The 22633-nt window shown below is 45.7% G+C and overlaps 1 protein-coding gene across 8 annotated transcripts in view; it reads right to left on the reverse strand.

Annotated features, from left to right (window-relative positions):
- DUS2 (dihydrouridine synthase 2) overlaps window positions 1-22633 on the reverse strand; it is a 49650-nt gene that overhangs the window by 6689 nt on the left and 20328 nt on the right. For 6 of the 8 annotated variants that reach the window (XM_059151663.1, XM_059151667.1, XM_059151666.1 and 3 more), the window contains 8 exons: window positions 18755-18800; window positions 15908-15999; window positions 15054-15097; window positions 13833-13893; window positions 9654-9701; window positions 3714-3779; window positions 3458-3528; window positions 1177-1263 (listed from right to left, as the gene is read on the reverse strand). In XM_059151663.1, the coding sequence (XP_059007646.1) occupies window positions 1177-1263; window positions 3458-3528; window positions 3714-3779; window positions 9654-9701; window positions 13833-13893; window positions 15054-15097; window positions 15908-15999; window positions 18755-18800 (515 nt within the window). Of the gene's footprint in view, window positions 1-1176; window positions 1264-3457; window positions 3529-3713; window positions 3780-9653; window positions 9702-13832; window positions 13894-15053; window positions 15098-15907; window positions 16000-16587; window positions 16664-18754; window positions 18801-22633 lie in introns of those variants that run through there. The other 2 variants (XM_059151670.1, XM_059151669.1) reach the window with 2 other exon arrangements.

The following is a 22633-nucleotide window of genomic DNA, read 5'->3' on the forward strand; positions in this document are numbered from 1 at the left end:
TTCGGGGTCAGGAACTCCACGTCAAATAATGCAGTGAAACAGCCTGAACCAGGCCTCACACGTAACAGGTCTCCCAGAGATTTTACCTTCCTGCCTCCTCATCCTAAAGCCATCCCCAATCTGAAGACTCGGGTCTGTCAGTAGATGCTGGGATCACAGGAAAACCCCCAGTCTGGGGGGCACCTATGCATCTACTAATGGCTGGGTCAAAAACCACAGACGCGGTGGTGATTACGAGAGGAAGGAAGGAGGCCCAGTTTGGTTGCAATTTCCCTTCCTGCCACTCTGAGGCCCCAAGGGCCCCCTTGGAAACCGCTGTTTGCATCCGTTCCACTAGAAGTGACAGCCTCAATCCAGAGACAGCATTTTATGTATTGTGGGGAAGACCCTTGGGTGGCAGCAGCAGCAGCAGGATCCAGGCTCTCGAGTAGCCCTACCCTCTCCAAGCCACTCCTACAAGTCCTTGGCCTAGCGACAACCAGGCCTGGCTAAGACCCCCAACCTTAGCTCCCACCCTCCCTCCTTCCCACCAGTCAGGTGTGCCTTTTGTCAGGGCTTCAGGGCTTTGGAACTTCTCTGTTCCCATCCTGTCCTCAGGCTCTGTGCCCTCCTAAGGTGCAAGGCTCCACTGGATCCCAACTGGCCCACATAGCCAGCTCCCCAGTGACAACTGGACACTATCTTACTATTAAGCCTCCGAGCTGGTCATTCGTGCCTCACAAATGTCTCTGCTCCTGGTCCTGTAGCTGCCCAGCATGCTTTGGACTGTGACCTGCCTTATGCCCCCTAACCATACCTCAGTACACTCTGGCTTGGGACTACCCACCCTACACCCTACATACCTAACTCTGGGTGTGACATCACTTTGCCTGGGGCCTGCTGCAGGGGCCGCCTTCTCGCTCTCCCAGTCCCTTGAACACTCCCTTATCTCAACCCCTTTATCAGAACGCGAGGCGCCCTGCCTGCTGCACACCTACATCAGCCACTCACTAGAGGCCAGGGGACATGATACAGACTTTTCAACCTCATGCCCAACCTCATTTTTTGCCCCACCTTTTTTCCTTTTCCCTCAGATCATTTTTTAATACTATCTCCATCCACTTTTTCTATGTCAGCTCAAATCCCCCAGAGTGAGGTGGAGCATAAAACAGTAAATGATGAAGAAGAGAGGCTTACTTGGCTATGACAGGAATGGAGAGGGCTTCAGCAATGGCTCTGATGGCTTCACAGCTGACAGGGTGCTGAGGTCGTTCCTCCCGCTTCCTTGGAAATAAAGAAAAAAGATGGGGCCAAGGGCTGAGGCCATGTCATGGTTCAAACAGTTTACCTTAGTCAAACCCTACTGTCCTCCCTGCTGAACCTCAGGAAGGACACATGGCCATGAAGAACAGGGTTCTGGACTGCAGAGGACGTCTCTCCATGACCTCTGCGGGAGCAGCATTAGCCCCTGCTGAGAAGGCAAGTCCAGCCTTACAGGCCTGCAGGTGAGGCATGGCTGCAGAGGTGGCCTGGCTCCCAAGGTCACACTGCCTTTCCCTGGCTTCCCCTCACCTCTGCCAGAGATGAGGAACAGTGCTATAAGAATGCTGCCTCTACTGTCCCGGCCCTGCCCTCCCTATGAGACTGGGAACAGCTGCTGCCCTCAGACTGGCCACTCCCACACAGCTGTCTATGCTGAGGCCAAGTTGGGCAGCTGATCCTGGGGAAAGGTACCTGGCACAGGGTAGAACCAGCAACCAGGACAGGCCTCAGATCATAGCTGTCACAACGAGCCCCAGCAAGGAAGGACCGCAGCCTGGGGCCCCTCTTTCCAAGGTTAACTGCAAGAAGTTCTTGTGTATGAGTCAGTCTTAGGGATACTGAAGTGAGCTCTGATCTAAGTTGTGCTCAGGAACAAGCAAAAGAGATGGGTGACCAGACAGCTCTTGCTCAGGTCTTGCCTGGGCCCATCCCTTTTCAACAGAAGGGTCAGGGGCCACAGGACCTCAGAAGGCCTGTCAACCCATCTTCTACCTCCACCTCCCCACAAGCCCCGCAGCCAGTCTAGTCCATCCTCAACAGCTTTGATGGCCTTAAAGCCCTTCTTGAAACGCACCCAAATCTGTCTTCCTGGTGTTTCCAACTACTGGCAAAAAGAAATAGCTATATTTATTCAGAGAATACCATACGCCAGGCACCGTGCCAAGGCTATATATTCATGATCTCATAAAAGCCTCAAGACAACCCTATAAAACAGAAATTATTTTAATTTCCAAATGAGGAACGTGGTACTCAGAGAGGTTAAGTGATTTGTACAAGGATACACAGCCAACAAGCAGCAGAGCCAGGAGACCAAACCAGGCAGCCTGAGCCTAGAGCCTGCTGTGGCAAGTAGGGACATGTGTGTACGAATGTATGGCCTTTCACCGCCCCCTACTGGCTTCAACCCACAGAACTCTGCTTTTCTCTTTTCCCTGTTGGGAGTTATGGGTTCTACTCGTCTGAAATGCTGGAATAGAAACAACCAGCAAGCAGTGGGCTGTTCCAACAAGACCCCTGAATCCAAAAGGAGTAACATTCAGAGAAGGTGGGTCACTCTGGCCAAAGTCTGTTTACCTGGGATGTACAAAAGCACATGGTAGACACAGGGAGCAAAACTGCCTGGGAAGCCAAAAGCATCTGTCAGCAACACGTCAGCTCCCAGAAGACAGCACATTAGCTACAGATACAAGGGCTGTTTCAAGTAGTCATTGTGACAGCTGGCAGTCCAAAGAGGGCAGACAAAAGAGACAGTGCCTTTAAAAAAACAGCCATCTGCCTGGGATCATTCAAGGGAGAAGCCATGACCCAACGTAGTGGAAAGAAAATGAGATTCAGAGTCAGAGTTCTAATTCCACCACTTCCTGGCTGCATGGTACAATTCTGAACCTATCACTCAATCTCTACCATTTACACATCCTGAGGGTATGGGCGTTTCTTCTTCCCCTAGAATCTTTAAACTCAGTCTTCCTCTTCTTCCGTCTTTAAACTCAGTGCAATGTCTACCACCAGGAGGTGTTCAGTGAATGAAACAAAGAAGAATGCCAGCCTATAAAGGGTTTGACTGCCCTCAGGACTTATAGGATGTTAAAGAGCTAGGCAGAGGTAGGCTGCATGTGTACAAGAAAAGTTCACTGTCCCCTGGGGTCTGGAGAAGCATTGTTAAGATGGCTGAGGACGAGGGCGCATAGGTGGCTCAGTCCATTAAACATCTGCCTTCAGGTTGTGATCCCAGGGCCCTAGGACAGAGCCCTGAGTTGGGCTCCCTGCTCAGCAGTAAGTCTTGCTTCTTCCTCTCCCACTCCCTCTGCCCTCCACCCCCCACTCGTGCTCTCTCTTGCTATCTCTCTGTGTCTTTCAAATAAATAATATTAAAAAAAAAAAAAAAGGATGGCTGAGAACCTCCCTCAAGTCAGTCACTAGATATACAACCACTCACCTTCCGTGAACTGTGACAGCAGCGATGCCAGTCCTCTCTATCCGCTTCACAAGGCTCAAGGTATCTTCCAGCTGAGGAAGAGGACAGCCCAGGGTGATTACTGAAGCTACAGAGGGAACAGCTAGCTGCCAGCTCAAAAAAGTGGGTTCACCAACCCCTCCTCCATCCTAATTCAGCTCCTGGAGAATCATTCACCACCCCCCAAATCAACACATTGAGAGAAAATGGACCTTGAAAAGTAAAACACCATCCTTACCGATGGCAGGATGCGAATCTTGCAGGTCACAGGTCTGCGTGTCCCTTTGACAAGAGTGCTGAGGATCTGCAGTGAGGAAAACACAAACTATTCTGGAAAAACAACCACAATGCTCATACTACTTAACCGTGCTACAGACCTGTGCATCACCATGGCATGGACAAGTCTATGTACATGTATGTGTCCTTCCTTCCCTACACTAGCACCCCCGCACCAGAAGCCCCTTGCCTGGTACACCATGGTGTGCATATGTTTGGTAAGTGGACGAATGAGTGGATCTTCATGCACACCTACGTAGAACACAGTAATCCTTTGCCAGGTAAACATCAGAATCTTCTGGACAGCCTAAGAAATACAGAACCTTAGATTCCACCCTGTACTTCCTAAATGGGTCCCTAAGTGAGCAGGGCTTAGGAATATGTGTTTTCAAAAGACTCTGTCATTCAGCCATAAGAAATGAGGAAATCCTACCATTTGCAAGAAACACGGATGGACCTTGAAGTGTTATGCTAAATAAAATAAGCCAGAGAGTTGGGGCGCCTGGGTGGCTCAGTGGGTTAAAGCCTCTGCCTTCAGCTCAGGTCATGATCCCAGGGTCCTGGGATCCAGCCCCGAAATTGGGCTCTCTGCTCAGCAGGGAGCCTGCTTCCCCCTCTCTCTCTGCCTGCCTCTCTGCCTACTTGTGATCTCTGTCAAATAAATAAATAAAATCTTTTTTAAAAAAATAAGCCAAAGAAAAACAAATACGGTATGATCTCACTTATATGAGGAATCTAATAAAAAGGAAAGAAACTGGAAAAAGAAATCAGATTTATGGTTACCAGAGGTGTTGGGAGCGGGAGCTGGAGAAGGTGGTCAAAAGGTATGAACATACAATGTACGACATAATGCCTGCAGCTAACACTGCTGTATGATACCTGGGAAAGCTGTTAAGAGAGTAGATCTGGGGGCACTTCAGTGGCTCAGATGCTTAAGCATCTGCCTTCAGCTCAGCTCATGATCTCAGGGTCCTGGGATCGAGCTCCACATTGGGCTCCTGGCTCAGCGAGGTGTCTGCTTCTCCCTCTCCCCCTGCTTCTCTCCCCTGCTTATTCTCTTTCTCCGTGTCTCAAATGAATAAACAAATAAACAAGCAAATCTTAAAAAAAAAAAAAAGTGTAAATCCTAAGAGTTCTCATCACATTTAGTTTTGTTTTTATCCTTAAAGTACAGTTGACCCACAATGTGACATTAGTTTCAGAAGAGTTTTTTTAATTTTCATTTTATTGTATCCATACGAGATGAGGGATACAGAATACAGGTAAGCTTACTGTAGTAACCACTTCACAATATATGTAAATCAAATCATCATGCTTGTATGCCTTGAACTTACAGAGTGATGTACATCAATTTCTCAGGAAAACCATAAAATCTTTCCAATTATTTTATTTTTTTTTAAAGATTTTATTTATTTATTTGACAGAAAGAAATCACAAGTAGATGGAGAGGCAGGCAGAGAGAGAGAGAGGGAAGCAGGCTCCCTGCTGAGCAGAGAGCCTGATGCAGGACTCGATCCCAGGACCCTGAGATCATGACCTGAGCCGAAGGCAGCGGCTTAACCCACTGAGCCACCCAGGCGCCCAAATCTTTCCAATTATTAAAAAAGGTTCAGTCTGGGGTGCCTGGGTCGCTCAGTCAGTTAAGTGTCTGCCTTTGGTTCAGGTCATGACCCCGGGGTCCTGGGATTGAGTCCAGCATTGGACTCCCTGATCAGCAGGGAGTCTGCTTCTCCCTCTCCCTCTACCCCTCCCCACTGCTTGTTTGCGCTCTCATATAAATAAAATCTTTTTTTAATTTTTTTATTTTTTTAGAGGTTCAGCTTAACACCCTCCCTCCTCAACGTGATTCTAGGGCTCATTCTGACTGAAAAGATATGGCCGAAAGCTTCTTTCCTGCTTGAAACCAATGTTCTCCATGTGCTGTTCCAAGATCTGGCAAATGAGGGAGCCAGGAAGGTTGTACAGGTCCTGCCTGAACCCTGTCCTCATGAGCCTCTATTTTTTTTTTTTTTAACATTTATTTATTTGACAGAGAGAAATCACAAGTAGACAGAGAGGCAGCCAGAGAGAGAGAGAAAGGGAAGCAAGCTCCCTGCTGAGCAGAGAGCTCGATGCGGGACTCGATCCCAGGACCCTGAGATCATGACCTGAGCCGAAGGCAGCGGCTTAATCCACTGAGCCACCCAGGCGCCCCCATGAGCCTCTATTTCTTTCTCTTTTTTTTTCTCCTCATGTGCCTCTCTTTAGGCGAGCTGGATACACAGAAGTGAAATTGGCAAAGGAAAGACAATATATTCAACACATTAAAAAGTATTAATTTGCATAGTGATTGCAAAGGACTTCAAAGAAAGATCAAGAAGTCACACAGGAAAGAGTCAGATCACATATGAACCAGAGATCGAGAGACATGCAGATGACAATGAACGTCTGCCGCACTGCTATATTCTTTCCTCGTCAAAAATTTCAGGCTCAGGGCACATGGCTGGTTTAGTTGTAGAGTATCCAAATCTTGATCTTGAGGTCACGAGTTCAAGCCCCACACTGGGTATACAGAGATTACTTTAAAATAATAATGTTTAAAAAAAAAAAAAATCAGGCTAGGCAAGTTGGTGGGAAGGTGATCAAGAGCCCTCTTCCAAGAACTGGATTGCCGGCAGAGCACAGGGGATGCCCAGACCACTTGCGGTCAGACAAGTGGGGGCAGCAGAGAGCCAGATCGCAAGAACCAGTCAAGGAGGGCTTTCTCTCCAGCCCAAGCAGAGACTGACCCCTCCAGAAGACACTAGACCAAAAGGCTGGGCTGACAAGGCAGGTAGACAGATCACGGACAAGAGAAGGTCTACTGGCCTAATAAGCACAAATGCCAGGGACTGGCAGGAAGGAAAATCCCCAGATGCCACCCCAGGTGGTGGACTGGGCCTGTGGTCCTCTGGCAGGCCTGAGGGGGCAACTATCCCTTGGTGGGGCAGGGATGGGGTGGGGTGGACAACTGCCAGATCCACTGAGAGACACAATAAAAATTCTCCCTCTAGTCCTGTCCTTCAGGCTGACAGTACCATCTCTGGAAGTTTCCTTTGCTAGTGCTGACTTAGAATCTGCTGATATTTGGTGACTAAAACAACATCAGCTGGTTTGATCCAGTTCTGTTCTACAGAACTTCCTTTGCCATATTTCATCCAAGTAGCTCTAAGCACTTTCTTTTTCTTGTGCATGTTCAGAATCAGGAAGGAAATTAGTAATCAAAATCCCCAGCCACCTGCAAAGGGTCACATTAAGGGGACCGGGTGAATAGAGACTGCTTCTGGCTAGGCTCTAGCATGAAACCCTGCTGGACTCAACTCTCCCAGATCAAAGTCAGACCACCTGTCTTGTGGTTTGAAAGTCTGTGAGGGAAAAGGACCTGAGGTAAGCTCATAACACAGATAACACTGCATATCTACCCACAGGCAGGTTTGTCTCACTAGATCTCCTAGCTGACTCAGGAAAAGCAGACTCTTAGCTCTCCTGGTTGTTGCAGAATGGGTAGAAAAAAAGATGGGAGAGCACAGGCTTGGGAATCACTGGGAACTGAGTTCAAGTCCTGGCCCTACCAACTGTTAGTCATAGCCCCAGTGTACCATGCACAGGGGAATGCCCTGGGCAGCCAGAGGGGCCCAGGAAATCTTGGGCAGGGGTGAAGAGAGATATTACTAACTATAGTCTAAAAATGAGGTTCTTTTTTTTATTTTTAAGATTTTATTTATTTATTTGACAGACAGAGATCACAAATAGGCAGAAAGGCAGGCAGAGAGAGAGAGAGGAGGAAGCAGGCTCCCCGCAGAGCAGAGAGCCCCATGTGGGACTCGATCCCAGGACCCCGAGATCATGACCCGAGCCGTAGGCAGCGGCTTAACCCACTGAGCCACCCAGGCACCCCATAGTTTTATTATTCTTGATCAAACAGACATTAACAAATGTCTCCCCTGTCTACGTCAAGGGGTTGGAGGAACAAATTGAATATACATAGATATATATACTTGCACCTATCTGCACATGGGAAAAATGGAAAGGCAGCAAAGCCGTCAACACACTGGTCTTCCTAGATCCCAAAGACAGCAGGGCTGGAGGAGTACACACGGTCGAGCTGCTGCAGAGCAGCCAGCACAGATACCTGCAGCTTCTATTTAGTGGCGCGTTAGTCCTTGCTGCTCTAGCCTGTGGGAGCCACTAGGAGGCTTAAAGCCCAGACAGGGGGCTGGGAATGGAGAATGAAAACAAAGGAGCTAAGAGGAGCAACAAACAGAAAGCTGAGGACTGAGAAAAAAGTAAAAAGTATGTATGGTGTAGCAGAAAATGTCACACAGGCCCTGGCAGCTCCCAACACGGGTGACAAAAGCCCACCTGTCTGCAGGGCCTCATAAACCTGGTCTTTGGAATCGCCAAGGGAAGGGGACCAGAGGTGACCAAGTACAGCTTGCCTCACATGACACTGGCCTGATGGCTCTCAAAGCTGCTGGCAGACTCTACCAGGAGGGAGGAGACCCACTGTTGCAAGCCCCCTGGGAGAGGCCATCCCCACCCCCAACGCCACTGAGTCTGTCCACAGACCACACGTAGCCTGGCATATGCTCTCATGAGCTTCTCAGAAGGGACACAGGTCACACAGAGGAGGTTCTAAATACTCCTCAAGGCCCCAGCTCTCAGTCCACATGTTCCTAAGCCCTGAACTTTTGAGGAACTCCAAGGCTGCTGTATGCTCGCTCAGGGGTTCCCAAAGCTGGCTGTACATCACAGTGACTGAGAAGCCTTTTGAAAATTTCCCAGACTCCAGGGGCACCTGGCTGACTCAGTCAGTAGAGCATGCAACTCTGAATCTCAGGGTCATGAGTTCAAGCCTTGCGGTGGACACAGAGCTTACTTTAAAAAAAGGTGGGAGTGGTGCCTGGGTGGTGCAGTTAGTTAAGCAACCAACTCTTGGTTTCAGTTCAGGTCATGATCTCCGGGTTGTGAGATCAAGCCCTGTACTGCTCCGCACTCAGCACAGAGTGTCCGCTTTAGATTCTCTCTCCCTCTGTCCCTCCCGCCCACGTGCTCTCTCTTAAATAAATCTTTTTTTTTAAAGATCTTATTTATTTATTTGACAGACAGAGATCACAAATAGGCAGAGAGGCAGGCAGACAGAGAGAGAGAGAGAGGGAAGAAGGGAAGCAGGCCTCCTGCTGAGCAGAGAGCCCGATGTGGGGCTCAATCCCAGGACCCTGGGATCATGACCTGAGCTGAAGGCAGAGGCTTTAACCCACTGAGCCACCCAGGTGCCCCAATAAATCTTTTTTTTTTTTTTTTAAGATTTTATTTATTTATTTGTCAGAGAGAGAGAGAAAGAGCGAGCACAGGCAGACAGAGTGGCAGGCAGAGTGAGAGAGAGAAGCAGGCTCCCTGCTGAGCAAGGAGCCCGATGCGGGACTCGATCCCAGGATGCTGGGATCATGACCTGAGCCAAAGGCAGCTGCTCAACCAACTGAGCCACTCAGGCGTCCCAATAAATCTTTTTTTAAAGATTTTTTTTCTTTTTTTTGACACAGAGAGAGTGAGTGAGGGAGAGAGAGCACAAGCAGGGGGAGAGGGAGAAGCAGACTCTCCACTGAACAAGGAGCCTGATGTGGGGCTTGATCCTTGGACCCTGGGATCAGGACCTGAGCCAAAGGCAGATGCTTAACTGAGCCACCCAGGTGCCTCTCAAATAAATACATCTTAAAAAAATTTTTTTCAAAAAAAAAAAAAAAAATTTCCAGGTGGATTAACTGATTCACTAAATCTTGGCCGGGGATTGGGGGTGGCAGCAGTGAGGGTGGATATGTGTTCCAGATGACTCTAGTTCCCAGGCACGTATAAGGACCTCTGCTTGCACTTCTGCAGGACTTACCTTCTCAATCTTGTCAGGGTCTGATAGCAGAGCAGCTCCCATTCCTCCCTAAGGAAAAGCACACAGAGGGTCTTCTTATAGCTGGAGGAGGGTGCTCCCTTCCCCGTGGGATGGCAATGTGGTGTGGCAAGCGGGCACCACCCCGGCACTCACAGCCAAGTTTCACCGGCACTTCTAGTCAAGCAGGAGGAAGCAGCATCCAGGCCCATAATGTCAGAGATCAGAGTTGGATGAATACTAAAAGTCATCACTCTGATCCTCTTTGCAAAACCCACAGATCCATCTACAAGTGGGTGCCACAAAAATTGTTTCTCAGGAGTGCCCATTCTCTACCCAGGGTCTTAGAGTCTTAATAAACGAAACTCCACAATATGGCAAGCCCTTAAGAAGGCAATGAATCCTTTTCCCTTTGGAATGGGATTGAATATGCCTTTGTCCTATCCTCCCAAAACTTGTTTTGGTACCATCACCGCCAGCAAAGCCACTTAGAGGAACTTAACTGGCAAATCTTGGCCAGGCTCTTCTTCCCTGCCAGCAACAATGCTCCAGACCAATGTCAAGCTCTAGAAAAAGCCCCAGCTAGTGGAAACCAACAACCGAAGGAGCCACTTAAATCTTGACCTTAACAACAGTAGCTGCCTCTTGATGGTGGGATTATTGATGACTAGTCTTTTTTTTTTTTTATGCTTTCACCAAGTTCTGGACAACGGAATGAACTACTTTAACAGTCAGGGAAAGGGAGGACCTTTCCAAAGATGAACCCATTAAAAAATGAGGTAAAGGGAGAAAAACAAATCCAATAAATAAATCCTTTGTCAGTACATAGACTGCATACTGATGAAAGCTCACAGGATGTGCTCAGAAGTTTGACGTTCACTTATTACAGCTTAATTTCATTTTTAAGGAAGAGATATTAGAATCGGAGGACCCAGAACCACCGCAGACTTGGCCAGCCGGAGCCTGCATGTCAGAGGAAACTGGGAAGGCAGAGGAGCCACTCACCCTGGCCCCGTCCGTCCACCTCACACACAGTCACAGCCTTTCCTTCTGGAATCACAGGATCTAAAATCCAGGCCTTCCACAACAATGGCTTTGTCCATTCGTATTTCCTCCCTCCCTTCCTTCCTATTTAACTTATTTGCTGTTTTTGTATACGTAACACATTAAAAATGTTAAAGGTTCAAAAGGGTAAAAAGTAAGAACTCTCCTTCCCTAAGAAATGGAAAACTTTTCAATTTGTACCTTTTATAAAGCTTCAGTTTTTGAACCATGAGAAGAGAAGAGGGTGGCTCTTCACGGGCTATGTACTGGTATAGCATACTGGTAGTATCTGTTCTGACTGGTCGGGGCCAGTGCCGTGCCAGATGTTAGCTATTTTGAGGAGCACCCCTACAGTGAAAATTTATTCCTTATGCCAAACCAAATAAAGACTTGGTTTCCTTCCCCAGGGAAAACCAGTGTCACTAGTTTCTTGTCTGTCTTTCCAAATATATTCTATGAAGAGAAATGTAAACATATGTAAACATCCATCCCTCATCCTTCATATATAAATGGTGGTATACAGTATCTAATTTGGCTCCTTACTTTTCCATCCCACAATGTATCAGGGAGATTAATTACGCCAATAATTTAAACTCTGTTCCTTACATATCTCAGAAGCACAAAGGAGTAATTAGAAGACGGCAAAACAAGGTCCCAAGTTTTCCACTCCTCATCAGCAATTTCAAACCTCCGTAATTCCTTGAAATAACTGTCTACAAGGCCCTGTGGTTTTCAAGTATCCAAAAAGCCTTCGCTTCAAGTAATCTTTTGCCTCCTGGCCTAAAGCCAAAGCCCCCAAGCCATGTAACTCCAGGGAGCAGAGGGGCTAACTCTGGGCAGTGGACCCAGGGGAACACCTGCTATGTCTACACTGCAGACCCTGACCACACATCCTGTGATAAGCTTCTCAGCGGCAGCCCCACAGGACTCCTTCTGGTGCCTCACATGCAGCCAACCTGAAGCTGTCCTTGTTACTTGCCCCAAACACACTCTTCCTCCAGCAGTCCCAATCACGTTGAAGACAAACTGTCCTCCTGGCTGCTGTGCTGGTCTTTCCTCCCTCTACCCAACTCTCACCCCACGTCCCCACACCCAGTCTAGTCAGCTGCCACCCAAGGCCCTATCAAATGCTGCTCCAGCTTCACTTCTCCTCTCTCCATCCTCAGTCTCCGCTACGGACCCAGGATACTCATCTCCTAAGCCCATGTCCCTACCCCTAGCCCATTTCCACTCGAATCTACCAGACCTGGCTTTCAAATTAGTATTTCTATCACAGAATATATTTGGAAAGACACACAAAGAAACTAGTCTAGTTTCCCCTGGGGAAGGAAACTAAGTTTCTGATCATATGGCTCCTCTGTTCCAAAAGGCTAGAAATATCAGAAGTCCAAGTTCGGGGGCACCTGGGTGGCTCAGTGGGTTAAGCCTCTGCCTTTGGCTCAGGTCATGATCTCAGGGTCCTGGGATCAAACACCGCATTGGGCTCTCTGCTCAGCAGGGAGCCTGCTTCCCCCTCTCTCTCTGCCTGCCTCTCTGCCTACTTGTGATCTCTGTCAAATAAATAAATAAAATCTTAAAAAAGAAAAAAAAAGAAAAGAAAAAGAAGACCAAGTTCAGCTAATCTGGCCCTAACCAAGATTTTCAATCCTGTGCTCCTCTGCTTCCTCTTTGTCTTCTACTCCCCAACTCTCGAGTCAAATCAAGGTTGTCTGCCTCTGTCGCATCCTGGCCTTGCCGGGCCCCTGCTCATCCACTCCCTCTGCCTGCAGGGTCCCAGGTCATATCAAGGACCACATTTCCCTAGAAGATACTCCGTTTAAGGGCTGCCTTTCTACTCCTTTTTCCGAGCTGCCCCCGCACTCTGCTCTGATCTTCTGATAATGACAAAGGGAACACAAGCATTGCATCCTCTATTTTTTTTAAAGTATATCTCAGTTTTATTCAAGAAAAAAACCCTGTTCATAATTTTTTCTTTTAACGTTTACATCATTAGGCTTGAGTGCTTTGTGTTTATTTAGGTATGTATGTGTATGCAAATAAAATTTTTCCTGAAGCGTTTACAAGTAAGTCACATTGCATCATAGCCTTTACAAGTAAGGATTTGTGTCTATTTTCTAAAAATACAGATATTCTTGAGGCACCTGACTGGCTTAGTCAGTAGAATGTGTGACTCCAGTTTCACGGTTGTGAGTTTGAGCCCCATATTGGGTATAGAGATTACTTAAAAATAAAAATCTTTAGGGACAGGGTGCCTGGGTAGCTTAGTTGGTTAAGTGTCTGACTCTTGATTTCAGCTTCGGTTATGATCTCAGGGTCATGGGATCAAGCCCCACATTGGCTCCACGCTCAGCAGGGTCTGCTTGATATTCTCCTCTCCCTCTCCTCTTCCCCGTCCCCCTATACATTTTTTCTCACTCTCTTCCTCTAATATAAATAGATAAATTCTAAAAAAAAAAAAATCTTTAGGAGCACCTGGGTGGCTCAGTTGGTTGAACATCCAACTCTTGATTTGGACTAAGGTCATAATCTCAGGGTTGTGAGAACAAGCCCACATTGGGCTCTCCACTGGGCGTGGAAACTGCTTAGGATTCTCTCTCTCCCTCTGCTACACCTCCCCCTCCCCTGCTCTCTCTCTTTCTCTAAAATAAAATACTAAAAATTTTTTTTTTAATCTTTATTTTTGTTTATTTATTTATTTTTTTTAAGTGTGCACATGGAAGCAGGGGTGGAAGATGGGGGTGGTGAGCAGAGAAATAAGCACACTCCCTGCTGAGCAGGGAGCCAATATGGGACTCGATCCCAGGACCCTGGGATCATGACCTGAGCTGAGGGCAGATGTTTAAGTGACTGAGTCACCCAGGTGCCCCTAAAAAAAAACTTAAAAAAAAAAAAAAAAAAAAGAATAGAGATATTCTAACAAAACCATAGAAGAATTATCAACTTCAAAAGTTATACTGATACAATATTTTAAGCTAATCTTCTATGGTCCATAATCCAATTTAGGCAGTGGACCTAAGAATAACCTTTTGAGCATTTTCTCCATCTAGTACAGGATTTTGTCCACAGTCAGGTAACGTCTTGTTAGTTGCCTTTACTCTGTACCCTACATTTGTAAGGCATATAAGGAAATCAGTTTACCTTGGTGGAATACTCTTTTGGACAGCCCATGTTTACATCAATACCAGCCACATCATTTTCCCTGGGAAAACATGAAGTAGAAAAAATAATAAAGATCCAACTTTAGGAGAGAATTTAGAGTTAAAGGCATGGATCTGTGCTCATGAACCTCTTACATTACCCTGGCCCTATTAAATATACCAACCCTCAGTGACAGAAGGTGAAAAAACTGGTCTCTGAAATGTACAATTGCCTTCCCCAAGAAGAGTTCAAGAGGAAGAGCATACTGTGTGCAAATACCTACAAACGACTAGTTGTAGCAGACCTTGATACTTGGGAATTATATCAGATAATCCAAATAATGAGGGACAGCCCCACTGAACTTGATCCCAGAGTTCCAGTTCTGACTGGGGTATTAAAAGCCATTTGTCAACACACAGAAGTGACAGGAGTACAAGAGCACCTTCCCAGACCACTGGCTCTAGAAGAAGCTACAGGAGTGCCTTTGCTTGCTGGGCTGCACAGCTGGCTTACTCCAAACAATTTTCAGATATGGAAAGAACCGTTAGCTCATCTTCTGGTGTGTATAAAGTTAACAGTCTGTAGTTAATGCCTGAATTCCTTCCCAGCACTAAAGTAATTAATAGCTAAATTAATCACTCACTACATGCCACATACTGTGAAGACATTTACATGCATTATCTCACTTACCGTCACCTATAATGCCAGAGGTAGGTAGTACTACCGGTCTCATTTCCTAGATAAGGAAACTAAGTTCTCCTGGTTGAAGTATGGTCAGTAACTTATGTAAGGTCACTCAGCAAGCAGAAACCCAGAAATCCAAACCAGGTCTGTCTAACTCCAAAGCCCATCTCCTTAACCACATTACTCTTCTGCCTTCATTAATTTAAGGAGCAATAACCCTTACCTACACTTCATGAGACTCAAAACCTTAGGGCTCATAGTCACAAGAATCCCTGGGAAGAGAGCTTCATGAATAAACACTAAAGAAGAGTGGCCTGAACAGAGATTATCTGGGATGTGGGTACAATGGGTACATGAGTCCCAGGCCAGCCCTCAGATGCCAAAACAGAGGGGGAAAAAAACCAGACACTCTTAACCTGGAAAGAGAAGGTAGAACACTAAGAAACATAAGGTGCTCCCCTCCAAGGTCACCAGAAATAGTAAAGCTCCCCAGCCCACAGGAGAGGCAGAGGCAGCCCCAACAAGGGAAGAACTTACACAAGTCTGGCCACAGCAAGGGCTCGCTCTGCATCTGAAGTCCCCTGGGAACAAAAGAGGCTCCATCAGGCACCATCCCTGACACAGGTATACGAGCACAGATGCACAAACACCTCTATGCACACCATGTACGTGTGAGCACATGCACATGGACTTCAGCAAGTACAGTCTGGCTGGCATTCTTCTATTCAACAGCCAGCCCACTGAACTAGCTCACTGTCGGAGGTGAAAATTGAACCTGGAAGGCCTAGAAAACATCCTCGGTGCTGTGATTACTTCCTTTTTACAAAAATAGCTGACAAAATTTTAGAGTGAACATTCATTCCTAAACTCACCACTTACATGCTAAAATTAATATTTTGCTATATTCACTTTATCATGTCTATCCGTTGTTATTACCATTTTTTTAAAAACGTAAATTTCATGCAGAACCTATTTCTGAAAAAGTACTAAGAAATGCCCAAAGTGAGAGAAGAGCACTATATAGTCATTATGAGACTAATGTAAATTAACTGCTCTTGAGGAAACCTAGTTTTATTTCTCTGGGAAATATACAGACTGTACAAAAACAAAAAACATGAACCGAATAACCAGTTTTATTGGGTTAAAAATATAGAAGTCATGCCAAACAGACAATTCCTACAACAAAGGGAGTTATATTTGACCCCGGAGGCATGTCACAGGGTGCCAAAGCTTGATTTCCTTTAACGGTCTCCAACAGTGTGAACACTCATGAACAACTCTTTGGAAAACATTAAAGCAGAGTCTCAGAGTACCATCACTAAGCAATGGAGCCCAGGCACTGAAGGATGAGTAACCCTTGAGAGGGCACTCACCCCCCGGTGATCTCATACCATCTGGAAGACAACCCGGCTCTGTTCTCTTTCGCAGGTGCGGAAGACTACCCGGTCATCAGGGGCGACAAAGTCCACTGTGCTGAGCACCTCTGCAAGAAAACACAGACACGCCGGGCCACCCCGTGAAGAAGCAAGTTCAACCTAGCTCTAATCCCTGCAAGAAAACACAGCAAAAATATCACTTTGAAGGGGAAAAAGGGATACTGGAAGTAACAATTCTTTAAAGAAGCCAGTGTGCACATGGAGATCTCCAAGGTGCAGGTGATGTCCTAGTCCCTGACTGAGGTGACAGGAGATACACGCTGGTTGCTTTCCAGTTATCTGTCACACTGCATGCTTATATTTTATGCATTTCCATTTTATGCAGTGTTTATATTGCATAATTTTTAAACCGCTGTAAAAAAAAATGTACATATGTAGAACCTTGTCTGTGTTTCAGATTCAGCCCAAATTTTCCCACAGGTCACTCTGAAGTTGAGGAAAATTGCTGTTTCTTAATTAATTGCTGGGGATTGCAAGTGCAGATTCCTACATCACAGTCAACCCTCATTATGTGCACATACGTACTTGCAAATTTGCCTGCTTGCCAAAACGTATCTGTAACCCCAAAATCAACACTCATGGCATTTTCGTGGTCATTCACAGACATACGCAGAACTGCAAAAAAAGTCAGTCACCTGATGCATGCCTTCCCAGCTGAAGTCAAACAAGGCGAGGCTCTACCTTCTTGTCTCAGCTCTCACACTGCTCACACTGTAAATAAGTGTCCATATGATAGCATACTTCATGTCTTTTTTTTTTTTTTTTTTCATTTGCTTTTGTTGCTCTCACTGTTGAAAATGGCTGCAAGCACAGAGCCAAAGTGCTATCTAGGGCTCCTAAGCACAAGAAGGGTGTAAGGTGCCTTAGGGAGAAAATCCACGTTAAACAACCTTTGTTCAAACATGAAATTAGAGTACTGCTGTCTGTGAGTTCAAAGTTTAAATAGAAACACACACAAAACAAGGTTATGTACTGATCTGTTAGTGACAATGTTGTGACCCGAGGCTCGCTCATATTTCCCCTGAGGGCAACGGTTCAGTATTCGCTAATTTGGTGTTTGAAGCAACTTTATAGAACATAACTACTGCAAATAACAAGAATTTCATATGTTCTTCATAATAAAGCTCCACAGTACATGCTACATTATTAGTTTTCAAAGATGACTGTCACATGAAAGAGATCCAACATGGCAGATGGGAGACGACGCCTATCCTGTGTATTTATTCTGAGAAATAAATGAAATTTTAATACACATAAAGCACTTCCATAAATGGAAGCTGTTATTATCAACCCAGCACTAAACAGATTAGAAGATGAAAAAGGGAGGGGCCGAGTGGTGACAGGTTGGTAGAGGCAATGGAAGTGAATTCCAGCAGCACAGGCTCATGACTGGCAGGAGGAAGTCTGAGAGAAGAACCACAAAAACAGTGTGTTTATACTACAGCTTTATTTATAATAGCGAAATACTGGAAACCCCGTTAAAAGCACTGATGAAATCAATTCCAACATAGTTACCTGTAGGTACCAATACGGGAAAAAGTCCTAGGAAAAAAAGGTAAGGGGCAAGGGTGCCTGGGTGGCTCAGTCGTTAAGCGTTTGCCTTCGGCTCAGGTCATGATCCCAGGGTCCTGGGATTGAGGCCTGCATCGGGGTCTCTGCTCGGTGCAAAGCCTGCTTCCCCCTCTCCCACCCCTCCTGCTTGTGTTCCCTCTCCTGCTGTCTCTCTTTCTCTCTGTAAAATAAATAAAGTCTTTAGGGGCACCTGGGTGGCTCAGTGGGTTAAAGCCTCTGCCTTCGGCTCAGGTCATGATCCCAGGGTCCTGGGATTGACCCCCACATCAGGCTCTCTGCTCAGCAGGGAGCCTGCTTCCTCCTCTCTCTCTGCCTGCCTCTCTGCCTACTTGTGATCGCTGTCTGTCAAATAAAATAAATAAAATCTTAAAAAAAAAAAAAAAAAGTAAGGGGCAAAATATGCAGAGCATGATCCCAAGGAAGGGCATATACAGAAACATGCTCTTTTTTTATATACATGCTTTACTATACATGTAAAAATCATGTATTATTCCTCTTAGTGATTACTTCTTCAAATAAGAGATTGGGGGGATTTTTATCTTCTAAGTTATGTGGGTCTGTATGTGGGTCTTCTCTTAACAAAAAATATAAATCTAAAACAATTAAAGACAAAATTGAGTCATAACTTCTGGTGAACTGATATTAAGATTTCACAAATGTGTATACATTTCAAAAACCTCAAACAACACCACAACTCTAAGCAAAGCAGAATCAGCCTCATCAATAAAGCAGAAGCAAAACCACAATTTAGCACAACCATTTCTATTGCAAAGTACTTACATGCACCTTATCTTACTGATTCTCACTCCAATTCTATGATTTAAGTAAAGCAGGGGTTCTGATTTTCATTTTACAGCTAAAGAAATGGAGGCAGAGAAGTCATATGACTTGCCCAAAGTCACAGCTAGAGAGTGGCAGGACCAAGAACAATGCTGAAGCCACCCTGACCCCAAGGCTCTTAAGGCCACTTCTCTACTATTAAATCCGTTAATTTCTAAGCCTGCAAGCCTGTGGGTGGAAGGTATATTCAGCCTATTTCACATCTGGCTTTTTGTCAGAGTCTCTGAATAGTAGTGACTGTTGTCAAGGGAGCACATGATCCACGAAATCACGCAGCCAGACAAGGAGCACACTAGAAGGACACAGTCACCCCAGGCAAGGGCGGGGTTAGTTAGTGCTGCTTGGGCCTGACCAGGCGCACACATTTCCTGGGACCAGAACCACACTCACCATTGACAACTCTCTTGCACTGAAGCATCTTGAGGTCAATCAGCTCCTGTGGAGGAATCAGAGGGCACTTGTCAGTGCTGGTCATGTAGGTCCTGGGTATGGGGGAGGGACCAAAACTGGGGGTCACTAATAGGGGGGAGTTGCTTGGTCTGTCACCCTACTACCAAAAACAAATCGTGGCTTTGGGGGAATGTAGTGCTGACCTCCCTAAGCATGGCAAGCAGGAGCCTAAGTGAGCGACCCTTGATCAGCTGCTCTTCCCAGGGCCCTTGAAGATGTTGGGGGCCTAGAAAGGATGAGCCACTCAGGGACTGACAATAGACCAGATTATGGATACCTGGACACTTTCCTCCCCTACTAGTCTCAGTTCCAGTCTATCCCCTCAAAGAACCTCCTACCTCATCCCTACACAGAGCAGACAGTGATGGGCGCCCAGGAAATGTCCAAGAACAAGAGTGAGACCAGAGAATAAAAGCAAAGGGAGGCAGATTTGAGATCAATTCTATAAAGATTTTTATTTATTTATCTATTTGAGAGAGAGAGAGATAAGGAGAGAAAGCACAGCAGGGTGGGGAGGAGGGGCCAGGGGAGAGAGAAAAGCAGGCTCTATGGGGTCAGATCCCGGGACCTCGGGATCATGACCCAAGCCAAAGGCAGATGCTCAACCTACTTGAGCCTCCCAGGCCCCAAGATCAAGTCTAAAACTCCTGACCTACATAGGTCACACTGTGGAAACAAAAGGGCTGAGCTCTTTAGCTCTGAACATTTTCAAACAGACTCAGGAAAGAAAGGAGAAAGAGGTTTCTTCAAAATCGGGATCATGAAAATGAAGCCAAAGTCCCGTCTCCTGAAGGACTGAGATCCTCTGCCTCTTGGGAGGAGACAACTCTACTGCTTTGTTCAGTGACCCCTTCAATAGATGTGTAAGATAAATCACAAGAGCCAGGTACCTGCCGCACTCCCCAGAAGCTCATGCCCAGGGGTTCTGCAGGTCCAGAATAGAGGAAGAAACTCTGCCCCCTGGCATGCATGTCCATACTGACTACCTATGAGCCTCAGCAAGTTCCAATTCCAGCCAGATGAGTACAACAGCCTTTGCTCCCTCACAGAGCATATAGGGTGAAAGTGGCCAAAGGGCACCTATTGCATCCACGGGGCTCCCCCTAGCAGACTCATCACCCAGGTTAGTACACACCATAGGTGTTTCTGTGGCTATTCCCTCCATGTTGCGTTTAGGTCATAAGTACCTGATATCCACCAGGCCTGGACAAACAAATCACTACCACCAAACAGTTATGGATACACGGTTGGCATCTAAACCCCAAGAACTGTGTGATGTCCCAAGGGATGGACACAGCTCAACACAGAGCCCCTGGAGCCAGTGATCTTAGTTGCAGGGGCAGGCAAAAAGGCAAGTGGAGAAGTGGGCAGCACTGAGTGCCCTGTGCTCATAAAAAGCAGCTCTGCAGCCAGCCTGAAGTTGGGCTGGAAATGAGCAGGTTAAAGCAAGGCAAGCTGGGGCCCCAGCCATGCCAGCAGTACCTTGCCCTCTTTGGGATTCCCAAACCCCCCTCCCCCAAGTCATTTACTACTTCTTCAAATGTTATAGATATCCCTATAATATCTTTACCATTAGACTATGAACCCCCTAAGGAGGATCCTGTGTCCACACAAAAAGGTAGGCTTTGAGGCTTTTGAGGCCAGGTAGCCTGGGCCCCAACAGGAGGAGTTAAGGCAAAACAACTCTTGAAATATCTTATTGTCTTTTCAGTTTCCCTACCACATCAAAAAAGCCTTTGCAGCCTGGATAATGTCTCACTCATCTTCCAATCACTAGCATCTAGCATGTTGCAAGGGCTCACTCAACATCTGCCAGAGCCTCTTCAAGACCTTGCCCGCAGCAGATGTTCAACTGCTAAAGTGGAGAAATTAAATTGTCACCAATAAAACCACAAATGTGTCTCCTCACCCACGTACCCTCAACACCACTATAAAATTCATCAATTTTATTCATTTCAGTTAGTTCTGCGGGGATAAAATGGAACCTCATGGTTTCTTTTACTGTATTTCCTTGATTAGTGAAAACATTGTTTTTCCAAGTGCTAGAGTTTATGATCCGTGCATCTTCATAGCAAACTACCTTTTACACCTACACAAGTTGTAGGAAAAAGTCTACTCTTTGTCAAATTGGATATTGAGCTCTTCCATCTTAGTTATCACAAGTATTTTTCTTCTACCACTACTACTTCCTCAGGTTTTTTGTTTTGTTTTGTTTTACCTACACCCTGGTTTTTTTCTTTCTTTCTTTCTTTCTTTTTTTTTTTTTTTTTTTACTTTTTTAAAAGATTTTATTTATTTATTTGAGAGAGAGAGTGCACACTGAGCATGAGAGGGGGAAGGGTAGGGGAGAAGCAGACCCTTTGCTGAGCAGGGAGCCTGATGTGGGACTCGATCCTGGAACTCCAGGATCATGATCTGAGTTGAAGGCAGTCGCTCAACCAACTCAACAAACTTCTTTTTCTATTTTTAATTGAAGTATAGTTGATATATAATATGGTACCTTCAGGTATACAACACAGTGATTCAACAATTCTACATATTATGAAAAGCTCACCACAAGTTTAGTTACCAGGTGTCACTACACAAAGTTATTACATTATTATAGACTATATTCCCTAAGCTGTACTTTTTAACCCCATGACCTACTTATATTATAACTGGAAGTGTGCACCTCTTAACCCCCTTCACCTACTTTACCCATCCCCCAACCTCCTCCCCCGGCAACCACCAGCTTGTTCTCTGTATTTATGAGGATGTTTCTTTTTGTTGTTGTTTTTGTTTATTTGCTTTGTTTTTTAGATTCCACATGCACTAAGATCATATAGTATTTGTCTTTCTCTGTTATTTCACTTAGCTTAATACCCTCTAGGTCTATCCATATTGTCACAACCCTCAATTTCTATTATACATAATGTTCTATTTTTATAGAAGAGACCACCTTAACTTTGCCATGAACAGTGCTTTCTACTTTCTAAATAAATCTCCATTATATATTTAAGGATATAATCTAAATTGTTTTTTTCTTCTTTTTAAAATTAATTTAGATTTTAACTTACCTGAAAATTAAGGCCATTGTAAGTCATATTTTTCTTCAAATAACTACCCAATTTTCTGGATAACACTTTATTTTATTTTAAAGTAGGCTTCATGCCCAGTGTGGGGCTTAAACTCAAAACCCTAAGATCAAGAGTCACACGCTCTCCCAACTAAGCCTGCCAGGCATCCCACAACATTTAATTTTAAAATGGCTTAGGAGTATCTGGGTGGCTCAGTCAGTTAGGCATCCAACTCTTTTTTGTTTTTTTTTTTTAAGATTTTTTATTTACTTATTTCACAGCGAGAGAGAGAGAGAAAGTTCACAAGTAGGCAGAGCAGCAGGCAGAGAGAGAGGGGGAAGCAGGCTCCCTGCCCAGCAGAGAGACTGACGCAGGGCTCGATCTCAGGACCCTGAGATCATGACCTAAGCCGAAGGCAGAGGCTTAACCCACTGAGCCACCCAGGTGCCCCAAGCATCCAACTCTTGACCTCAGCTCCAGTCTTGATCTCAGCTTAGGTATTAATCTCAGGGTCATGAGTTCAGCCCTGAGTTGAGCCCTGCCCAGCATGGAGCCTAGTTAAAATAAATAAATAATAAAATGCCTTATCATGTATGGGCTTATTCTTTCTTGACTGTCATGTGTTACGTTCCTATATCTGAAATACACTCTGCCACCTTTATCTTCTCCATTCCTCTTGGCTTGTTTTCTCTCCCTGAGCTGATCATAACATTCATCCCCAGTTTATCACCAGTGTCTCTCCAGGCCACCTTTCTAGCCCCAC

The sequence above is a fragment of the Mustela lutreola genome, chromosome 16 (genome assembly GCF_030435805.1).
Source record: "Mustela lutreola isolate mMusLut2 chromosome 16, mMusLut2.pri, whole genome shotgun sequence".
In the NCBI taxonomy this organism is placed as follows: domain Eukaryota; kingdom Metazoa; phylum Chordata; class Mammalia; order Carnivora; family Mustelidae; genus Mustela; species Mustela lutreola.